Raw genomic sequence first — 11,242 nt, forward strand, 5'->3', positions numbered from 1 at the left:
GATCAGGTAGAACAGTAGTGATCCCGATGTCAGTGAACCTCAGATGCCATGGCCCTGTCCTCACCCATATCCGTCCCCATCTCCCCTGCTGTCCACACCCATATCCATCCCCATGCCCCCTCCTGTCCACACCCATATCCGTCCCCATCCCCCCTCCTGAATATATATTTTCCTATCTCTGACCATTGGACACCAGGTGGTACCTGTCCTGAACGAGTTACCCTGGACCATCTTGCTCAAATCTGCTTGGTTCCTCTTCTCATGGATTATTATCCTCTAAACCTGGGCTCGTCATGGACCGACGGACTTTTCTTGATGAAGTGTCCATAAATTTTTCAAACCTATGTTAGAATTATTGGAACTATAAATGTAAATATCTCACTGATTCAAACAGACAAATACAAATTTAGGCTTACTTAAGACTCCCCTCAGCAGTCGGGCTACAGTCGACACTGGAGCTCCTGATGGTGACTCTGAACCCTCCCTTCAGCCTCCCTGAACTGTGGGGCACAACTTGCTCTCTTCAACAGCCGCCCCTCTGATGTCTGCGCCTTAGGCGGCTGCCTAGTTTGCCTAATGGTAGAACTGGTGTATCCTCCTGACCTCTCCCCTCGAGACCTTCCCGAATGCTCAGTCTCCTCAGTTGCCCCACCAGCTCTGCTGCAATTCCCACCACATTGACTCGCAAAAGCATCCCACTGAGTCGATGCATCGATCCAGAGTGATACCTGCCTCCTGGATCTCCTCCTCATCTTGGTGCTAATGTCCTTCATTGCATCCCCCTTACTCTGGTCATTAACACCTGCTGTAACCTGGCATTGCCACAGTTCATATTTAGTGTGCTCTCCAGGTCAGACAACCTGTGTGTAGATTGGCAGGTTCTTTCTTTGGCTTGGCTTCGCGGACGAAGATTTATGGAGGGGGTAAAAAGTCCACGTCAGCTGCAGGCTCGTTTGTGGCTGACCAGTCCGATGCGGGACAGGCAGACACGATTGCAGCGGTTGCAAGGGAAAATTGGTTGGTTGGGGTTGGGTGTTGGGTTTTTCCTCCTTTGCCTTTTGTCAGTGAGGTGGGCTCTGCGGTCTTCTTCAAAGGAGGCTGCTGCCCGCCAAACTGTGAGGCACCAAGATGCACGGTTTGAGGCGTTATCAGCCCACTGGCGGTGGTCAATGTGGCAGGCACCAAGAGATTTCTTTAGGCAGTCCTTGTACCTTTTCTTTGGTGCACCTCTGTCACGGTGGCCAGTGGAGAGCTCGCCATATAATACGATCTTGGGAAGGCGATGGTCCTCCATTCTGGAGACGTGACCCATCCAGCGCAGCTGGATCTTCAGCAGCGTGGACTCGATGCTGTCGACCTCTGCCATCTCGAGTACCTCGACGTTAGGGGTGTGAGCGCTCCAATGGATGTTGAGGATGGAGCGGAGACAACGCTGGTGGAAGCGTTCTAGGAGCCGTAGGTGGTGCCGGTAGAGGACCCATGATTCGGAGCCGAACAGGAGTGTGGGTATGACAACGGCTCTGTATACGCTTATCTTTGTGAGGTTTTTCAGTTGGTTGTTTTTCCAGACTCTTTTGTGTAGTCTTCCAAAGGCGCTATTTGCCTTGGCGAGTCTGTTGTCTATCTCATTGTCGATCCTTGCATCTGATGAAATGGTGCAGCCGAGATAGGTAAACTGGTTGACCGTTTTGAGTTTTGTGTGCCCGATGGAGATGTGGGGGGGCTGGTAGTCATGGTGGGGAGCTGGCTGATGGAGGACCTCAGTTTTCTTCAGGCTGACTTCCAGGCCAAACATTTTGGCAGTTTCCGCAAAGCAGGACGTCAAGCGCTGAAGAGCTGGCTCTGAATGGGCAACTAAAGCGGCATCATCTGCAAAGAGTAGTTCACGGACAAGTTTCTCTTGTGTCTTGGTGTGAGCTTGCAGGCGCCTCAGATTGAAGAGACTGCCATCCGTGCGGTACCGGATGTAAACAGCGTCTTCATTGTTGGGGTCTTTCATGGCTTGGTTCAGCATCATGCTGAAGAAGATTGAAAAGAGGGTTGGTGCGAGAACACAGCCTTGCTTCACGCCATTGTTAATGGAGAAGGGTTCAGAGAGCTCATTGCTGTATCTGACCCGACCTTGTTGGTTTTCGTGCAGTTGGATAATCATGTTGAGGAACTTTGGGGGACATCCGATGCGCTCTAGTATTTGCCAAAGCCCTTTCCTGCTCACGGTGTCGAAGGCTTTGGTGAGGTCAACAAAGGTGATGTAGAGTCCTTTGTTTTGTTCTCTGCACTTTTCTTGGAGCTGTCTGAGGGCAAAGACCATGTCAGTGGTTCCTCTGTTTGCGCGAAAGCCGCACTGTGATTCTGGGAGAATATTCTCAGCGACACTAGGTATTATTCTATTTAGTAGAATCCTAGCGAAGATTTTGCCTGCAATGGAGAGCAACGTGATTCCCCTGTAGTTTGAGCAGTCTGATTTCTCGCCTTTGTTTTTGTACAGGGTGATGATGGTGGCAGGTAGTGCATAAATAAAAGCATTAGTGTTCCAATCAGACTGATGTGCAGGGTATAGCGTTAAAGGGAAACAGAGTTAAACAGTCCCAAGCATCATCTTATTCAAATGGAAGCTCTGTACAGGGGTTGAATCAGAGCAGAAAAGAAACTGTGGGTTTGTGTTGTCAGGCTTGTGTCAACAGGGTGGGGGAGAAGGGAGTGTGAACAGGATGGGATGGGCCCTTTGATAGATGGCCATCTTTCCTGAGGGAACGGGGGGGGGGGGTGTAGCTAGAGTTGAGGGAGGGGAGGTGGTTTGTGTGATGGTCTGAGTGCAGCCACCACTCTGCAGTCTCGTGGGGTCTTGGGCAGAAGGAGCTCCCATACCCAGACCAGATACTTCCACTGGTCTCTGCCCCTCGATTCTTTAATTGATCCAATTCCATTCTCCCCAAATTCCCATCAATACCCTCCCAGATCCTACCGCTCACTAGCAGCGACTAGACAGTGTGGCCTGTTAGCCCGTCAGAAGATACTGGGGTGCATCTGGTTGTCAGATGTTTTGTGGTCTATCAAAGCTGTCACTGCATTGAGCCCCATTGGTCTGCAGTCACCCTGCAGCCTGTAAATATGAGCTTTGCATTTTTGCTTCAACCACAGTGCCTGCAGATTTTTGTGTTTTGCCGCCTGTCAATCTCTGCTGTGCCCCACTGTTTGCAACGAAATGACTCTTTGCTCCGTGGGTGGGTTCTGGGTTGGTGCCAGTGCCAGGTGTTGGCTCTTCAGTCCACTTCCTTGACGGCAGAAGGGGAACCGCTTGACGCCAGCTCTGGTTCCAGTCCCAGACTTCTGTAAAGCCACCTTGCCATCACCATAACAAGCCACAAGGTGCAGCCGATATGCCACCCGGCTGGCAAAATGGAGGCCTGGACTCATCCGAACCCTCCAGTTCGGGAATTTCACCAGATTAAACTGGTTGCTCAATGAAAAAGGTGGCGGGTAGGTTTCACAGACGCTCCAGAAATGCTGCTTCATGCCACAACATCAAAGTAGTCATGCACTAGCTTCTAGCCTGTCAAACATCCTGCCACTTCTCACTACACCCAGATTTGACTCTGCCACTAAAAGTTTGACCAAATGACGCAGAGTTTCTTGGAGTCATAGAACATAGGACACTACAGGCCCTTCAGCCCTCGATGTTGTGCTAACCCACATATTCTTTAAAAAGTACTAAACCCTCCCTACCCGTAACCCTCTATTTTCCTTTCATCCATGTGTCTGTCTAAGAGTCTTTTAAATGCCCCCAAAGTTTCAGCCTCCACCACCATCCCTACAAGGCATTCCAGGCACCCACGACTCATGTAAAAAAAATTCCTTCCCTTCATTTTGTACATGCATTCTCTGGTGTTTGCTGATCCTGCCCTGGGAAAGAGGCACTGGCTGTCCATCCTATCTATGCCTCTCATAATCTTGTCGACCTCTATCAAGTCTCATCCTTTTACGCTCCAAAGAGAAAAGTCCCAGCTCTGCTAACCTTGCCTCATAAGACTTGTTTCCCAATCCAGGCAACATCCTGGTAAATCTCCTCTGCACCCTCTCCATACCTTCAACATCCTTCCTACAATGAGGTGACCAGAACTGGACACAATACTCCAAGTGTGGTTTTACCAGAGATTTGTAAAATTGCAACATGACCTCTCTATTCTTGAACTCAATCCCCCTATTAATGATCCCAACATCCCATCAGCCTTCTTAACTCTCCTATCAACCTGTGCGGCAAGTAACTGTCCATTAACCCTGTACTCAGCCTTTTTGTTCTTCCAAAATGCATCACCTCACCTTCACCCGGATTGAAATCCATCTCCCACTTTTCCTGTCTAAATCCTTTTGTAACCTTCAATAACCTTCAGCTCCATCCACAATTCCTCCAATCTTCATATCATCCACCAACTTACTGGACCATCCTTCGGCCTCTTCATCCACGTCATTTATAAAGATCATTCTCCCTTCGAGCTCTCCTAAGTCCTTTCTTAAGCTCCTTCCTGGCTACAATATACTTCTCATGAATCCTTCCTGCTTCCAAAATCTAATGTATGCTTCCTTCTTCCTCTTGACAATGGGCAGGTTCGGGGATGATGTGGCAACTGAACACGTAGCCCACACGGGGAGCGATCATATAGGGAAATGTTGGAGGCTGGATTTGTGGGTGATGTCGCTATCTCATCGATCTATTGAGCTCAGAACTTTAGAAATCGGAGTGGTAGTTCATTCAGTCTCGAGGACCTTCATCTCTCATTCCCATATCCTTTTGATTCCTTTAACGTCCAGAAACCTATCAATCACTGATGGAAATGATCACCTCAACTGATCCAACTGAGCTTCCTAGGTCGATAAGGGCCTAGCCCTTATCGTGACTCTGTAATCCCTGACTGTGGGCCCCCACACATGCAGTGCATCCTCCTTGTCTCCATTGTATCAAACCACCAATAATTTGGGATATTTTAGAAAGGTTACCTTTCATTCTCTTCAGCTCCAGAGAAGAGCTGTTCCAGTTCATGTGCAGAAAGTCACATCTATCCCCACAGCAGCAAAATTCCCAATTTCTCACTGCGTTACAATACAACCAACATTTTCTCAGCTGAAGGAAGATGTTGTCTTTTCCCACACTGGTCCCCATCTTTATGCGCCTGCCCACAGGTTGTGATGAGAGAAGGATAAGGCTGAGGATGGAGAGAGGTAGAAAGACTGCAGTGTGTGTGACCAAATGTGTGTCTGTGTGTATTGGGGGTGTATATATGTGTGTGTGTTTGTGTAGGGGGGGGTATATGTATGTATGGGGAGGGTGGGGTGTAAGTATGTGTCTGGATGTGTGGGGTGTGTGGTTTATGTGTGTGCATAGGGTGGGTGTGTGATTAGGAGTGTGTTTGTGCAGGAGTGTGTAGGAGAGTGTGTGTGTAGGGGTGTGAGTGTGCTGAGGTTGGAGTGTGTGTAGGGTTGTGTATAGGGGTGTGCATGGAGGGGTGGGAGCATTGGGGTTGGGGTGGGGGTGTTGGGGTGGGAATGTGTAGCGGTGGGAGTGTGTAGTGGTGGGTGTGTATGTGTATGGGTGTGTGTAGATGTGTATGTGTAGGGGTGTGGTTAGGGGTGTATGTAGAGGTGTGTGTGTAGGGTGGGACTGTATGGGTGTGTGTTGGTGTGTATGTGTAGGGATGTGTGTGTGGATGAGTGTGTAGGTGTATGTGTATGAGTGTACATAGGGGTGTGTGTAGGGGTTGGAGTTTGTGTAAGGGTGGGAGTGTGTAGGAGTGGGAGTGTGTGTGTATGGGTGTTTGTAAGTGTGTTCTTAGGAGTATATGTAGAGGTGTGGGTGTAGGGGTGGGAGTGTGTGTTGGGGTAGGACTGTATGGGTGTGTGTAGGTGTAGATGTGTGTGTCGATGAGTGTATAGGTATTTGTGTATGGGTGTACATAGGGGTGTGTGTAGGGGTGAATGTGTCGGGGTTGGAGTGTGTGTAGGGGTGGGAGTCAGTAGGAGTGTGTTGTGTTGGGATGGGAGTATGTGTAGTGGTGGGAGAGTGTAGGGGTGTGTGTGTAGGGATGTGTGCAGATGTGTGTGTCAATGAGTGTGTAGTTGTGTGTGTGTCGATGAGTGTGTTGGTGTGTGTGTATGGGTGTGAGTAGATGTGTATGTGTAGGGATGTATGTCAGTGTAAGTTGTGGGAGAGTGTGTAGGGGTGGGACTGTGGGTATAGGGTTGTGTGTAGGGGTTGGTGTGTGTGTAGGGGTTGGTGTGTGTGTAGGGGTTGGTGTGTGTGTAGGTGTGTGTGTCAGGGTGGAGTGTAGGGATGTGTGTCTCAATGAGTGTAGGGGGTGTGTGTAGGTGTGTATGTGTAGGGATGTGTGTTGATGTGTGTGTCAGTGTGTGTGTGTAGGGGTGGGAGTGTGTAGGGGTGGTGTGTATGGGTGTGTATGTGTAGGGATGTGTGTGTCGATGAGTATGTCGGGGTGTGTGTGTTGGGGTGGGAGTGTGTAGGGGTGTGTGGGTGTAGGGTTGTGTGTAGGGGTGTGTGTTTGTAGGGGTGGGAGTGTATGGGTGTGCATCGGGATGTATGTGTTGAGTATATAGGGGTGTGTGTGTAGGGGTGGTAGTGGATAGAGGTGGGAGTATATTGGTATGTGTAGGGTTGTGTGTAGGAGTGGATGTGGGTGTGTGTGTTGGGGTGTGTATGTGTAGGGATGTACATGTCAATGAGTGTAGGTATGTGTATAGGGGTGTATTTAGGGGGGTGTGTGTTGGGGTGGGTGTGTTGAGGTGGGTGTGTGTAGGGATGGGTGTACGTCGGGATGTGTTTGTGTAGAGATGTGTGTGTCGATGAGTGTGCAGGTGTATGTGTACTGGTGTGTGTAGGGGTGGGTGTAGATGTGGGAGTAGGGGTGTGTGTGTGTAGGGGTGGGATTGTGTCGGGGTGTGTATGTAGGGGTGGGAGTGTGCATAGGGGTGGGAGAATGTGTAGGGATGGGGGTGTGTGTGTAGGGGTGGGAGAGTGTGCTGGGGTGGGAGAGTGTGTAGGGATGGGAGAGTGTAGGGGTGTGTGTGTGTGTATGGGTGTGTGTATGTATAGGGGTGTGTGTAGGTGTGTATGTGTAGGGGTGTGTAGGTTTGTATAGGGGTGTAGGTTTGTATAGGGGTGTAGGTTTGTATAGGGGTGTAGGTAGGTGTATGTGTGGGAGTGGGAGTGTATGTGTGTGGGGGTGGGAGTATATATGTAGGGATGTGTGTGTCAATGAGTATGTGTGTAGGGATGGGAGGGTGTAGGGGAGGGAGTATGTAGGGGTGGGAGTGTATAGGGGTGGGAGTAGGTAGGGGTGGGAGTGTATAGGGGTGGGAGTAGGTAGGGATGGGAGTGTATGGGTATGTGTTGGGATGTGTGTGTCGATGAGCGTGTAGCTATGTGTGAAAGGGTTATGTAGGGGTGTGTGTGGGTGTAGGGTTGTGTGTAGGGGTGGGTGTGTGTGTGTAGGGGTATGTGTGAGAGAGAGAGGGGGGAATCACCTTGAAGCCAGATTTGCCACTTTGATGAACAGGGGATTGGACTGATCCTGAGATCCGAGTGGGAGCCATGGGTCCTGATTTGGGGCTGGGATTCCCAGCCCCAATATGTGATGCCTGGCCACGGTGGAAGTTCAGCACCAGGGTCTCTGGGCCAGTGCTGTGCTGGGTCCCAATGCTCTTGGGTCCATTCCGTCCTGTACCTTGGCATTGCCCCCTCCTTTTCTCTCTCTCTCTTCCTCTCTCCCCCTCCAGTTACAGATGCCTACTACAGTGATACCATCTTCAATGGCGTGAGAGTGGTCACCCTGCTGCTCATTGGCCTAGCCTTCCTCCTCCTCCTGCTACCCGAGCAGTGGGACAGCCAGGTGGCCTGTCTCATCCACCGTATTCGATCCAGCGAGAAGGGGAAGGGGGAGGTGGAGGAGGAGCGGCCTGAGCTGGGCTTCGCAGGCCGGAGTCGCAGCAAAGGCTCCCGCACGTCAACCACTACTTTCGCCCATTCGGTTTAGAATGGCCTGGCCTCCGGAACAGGACAAGATCTGGGAAGACACAAGGGAGGGATACCACCTCCTCACCCTCGGCCAGGCTCCCTCCATCCAGACGGCGTGGACAGCAGCTTCTTCCATATCCATCATCCCCCACCATCTTTCTATCCCTCTGTCTCCTCTCCCCCAGCTCCCCCTACCCCTCTCATTCCCCCATCTCTCCCTATTACTATCCCCCTGTCCTTTCCCCAGCCCCTCCTCATCCCTCTCTCTGTCCTTTCCCCCAGCCCCCTCCCCATCTCTCTCTCTATCCCTATCCCCCTGCCCCCTTCCCATCTCCATATCCCTGTCCTTTCCCCCAGTCCCCTCCCTGTTGCTATCTATCCCTATCCCCTATCCTTTCCCCCAGCCCCTTCCCCATCTCTCTCTATCCCTATCCCCTGTCCTTTCCCCCAGCCCCCTCCCCGTCTCTCTATCCCTGTCCCCCTGCCCCCTCCCCATCTCCATATTCTTGTCCTTTCCCACAGTCCCCCTCCCCTTCTCTCTCTATCCCTATCCCCCTCCCCCCTCCCCATCATATCCCTGTCCTTGCCCCCTCCCCATCTCTCTATCCCTATCCCCCTGCCCCCTCCCCATCTCCATCTCCTTTCCCCCAGCCCCCTCCCCATCTCGCTCTATCCCTATCTCCGTCCTTTCACCCAGCTTTGAATTTACAGGGTTACCCCTCTCCCCATCCATTCCAGGTTTTCTCTCCTTTCCTACCCACGTCTCCCTGTGGCCTTCAGCCTGTGCTCCTCCCCCCTACCCCTTCTTACCCCCCTCCCCCCCAGCCTTTATATTCTGGTGGCTGCCCTGCTTGTTACTCACATTTTGCCGAAGGGCCCAGGCCCGAATCGCTGGTGACGTACAGTACCTTTGCCTCCTGTGGATGCGGTGGGACCTGCTGAGTTTCTCTGGCCCTTTAGTACGATCACGGCGCCTGCAGACATCCCTGTTTCACTCAAGACATAGCAGCCAGCTCATATTACACACGGGTGCTTATTTTGTACTGATCTTTCCAAAGACATTGTGTGCTGGGGTGGGAGGGTGGTGTTGGTCGCAGAGAGGGCAGGGGGTCACAGAGGGAGGGAGGGTTCACAGACAGAAGGTCACAGGTGCCTGCACCGTCCTGGTGTTTGTAGGGATTGGGTTGGGGGAGAGGGTGGGATATTGAACCTCAATTGGGTGTGGAAGACAGGAATCCATCAGGGGTGGGCAGCATTGAGGTGAGGTAACTCCCTGCTGTTGAGTGGCCGCCCACAGTCCGTCCCATCCCACAGTGTGTGGAGTGGATGGCTCCCACCCTGAGAGGTGGGACGTAGGGACCAGTCATCCTTATCTTCTTCTCAACACACCCCACTCAGACATGAACCCTTGCCCCAGTCGGCATGTTTCTCCACCCCCCCCGCCCCCCAGTTCACTCTGCTACACCAGCCTACCCTGAGGGGGAGTGGCAGCTTCTTGCGATCTTACGCTGCACCCCCACCATGCTCGCCACCCCTCACCTTGTTTTGTGAAGTGTACTTTTGAAACTCCCTATTGTCACCCAAGTCGGCCAATTCTGTTATAAGGGCTATGTGTCGGCAGCTTCATTAATGACCAGACCCACTCAGCTACAAGAGGCATAAAGACCACTGTGTGCAGGATGTTCCCACCCTGCGGTAGGGAACAGTGGGTATCGTCACAACCCCTGATGAAGGTTAAGGCACCCACTTCCTGGTGCTGTATGAGACTGGGGAGAGAGAGACCCCCCCTCCCGCTGCCTTCTCTCCTCCCGCTCCACCAACTTCAGTGGCCGCCCACTGGATTCAGACCAGACAATAAGCTGGGTGCGACGGGGAACCGGACCCAGTGTTTGGAGTCCCCGGTGACCCAGCCGGCCCACGCATCAGTCCAAGGTGCTCTCCATCCTGTGGAAGGAGAGTGATGATTCACATGGAACTCAGCTCCCTGTTTCCTTGGCAGGGCTGGGCTGGGGTCCCTGGGGCAGGGCTCAAACCCACAGCCTTCTAACTCCAGGGCTGACTGCAGGTTCACCGAGGAATCTTTCCAGCTTTTTTTGGGTTATTAAAATTGTGAATCAAACTCCCGGTGTTGAATACAAAGGAACAATTGTATGAGGCTGAACATCCCATTACTTGAGTTTCGGAATTTTCTACTGGAAGAATCAAAGTCAAAACAATTTAAGGTAGCGTTTTTACAGGTTCTTTCAAAAGAAATTAATGTCTGTGCTTTTCTAAAAAAGAAAAATGTATCAGAAAGCACGATTTTCAGATACACCGCATGCTCGACGCTGCCAACACACGCTCTCAGTGCTTCGATGGTCAAACTAGTGACTTCATCCCCGCCCTCCAACAGTGTCGCCATCGGTCACTTGGCTCCCTCCCCTCCAACAATGTCGTGATCGGTCACGGCCCCCACCCCTCCAACAGCGTTGTGATCAGTCACGGCACCCACCCCTCCAACAGTGTCACCATCCGTCAATTGGCCCCCACCCCTCCAACAGGGTCACCATGGGTGACTTGGCCCCACCCCTCTAACAAGGTCACCATCAGCCACTTGGCCCCCACCCCTCCAACAGTCGCCATCAGTCACAGCCCCCACTCATCCAACAGTGTCACCATCGGTCACTTGGCTCCCACCCCTCCAATTGTGTCACCATCAGTCAACTTGACCCCCACACATCCAACAGTGTCATGATCGGTCACAGCCCCTACCCCTCCAACAATGTCACCATGCATCAGAGCCCACACCCCTCTAACAGTGTCATCATTGGTCACGGCTTCTTCCCCTCCAACAGTGTCACCATTTGTCACTTGCCCCCCCCACTCCTCCAACAGTGTTGTCATTGGTCACTTGGCCCCCACACTTCCAAATGTCATCCATCACTTGGCTCCCACCCCTCCAACAGTGTCACCATTGATCATGGTCCCCACCCCTCCAACAGTGTCACCATCGGTCACTTGCCCCCCACTCCTCCAACAGTGTCACCATTGGTCACTTGGCCCCCATACCTCCAACAGTGTTGCATTGGTCACTTGGCCCCCACACCTTCCACAGTGTTGTGATCAGTCATGGCCCCCCACCCCTCTAACAGTGTTGCCATTGGTCACTTGGCTCCCACACTTCCAAATGTCATCCATCACTTGGCCCCCACCCCTCCAACAGTGTCACCATTGATCATG

The 11,242-nt window shown here is 52.0% G+C and overlaps 1 protein-coding gene across 3 annotated transcripts in view; it reads left to right on the top strand.

Moving 5' to 3' along the window:
• Nucleotides 1–8,048, top strand: part of LOC138750796 (solute carrier family 35 member F3-like) — a 68,115-nt gene extending 60,067 nt beyond the window's left edge. For 2 of the 3 annotated variants that reach the window (XM_069912932.1, XM_069912933.1), the window contains exon 8: nt 7,786–8,048. In XM_069912932.1, the coding sequence (XP_069769033.1) occupies nt 7,786–8,042 (257 nt within the window). In that variant the 3' untranslated portion in view covers nt 8,043–8,048. Of the gene's footprint in view, nt 1–4,605; nt 5,263–7,785 lie in introns of those variants that run through there. The other variant, XM_069912934.1, reaches the window with a different exon arrangement.
• The last annotated feature ends 3,194 nt before the right edge of the window (nt 8,049–11,242 follow it).

Source organism: Narcine bancroftii, unplaced genomic scaffold (assembly GCF_036971445.1).
Source record: "Narcine bancroftii isolate sNarBan1 unplaced genomic scaffold, sNarBan1.hap1 Scaffold_271, whole genome shotgun sequence".
Classification (NCBI taxonomy): domain Eukaryota; kingdom Metazoa; phylum Chordata; class Chondrichthyes; order Torpediniformes; family Narcinidae; genus Narcine; species Narcine bancroftii.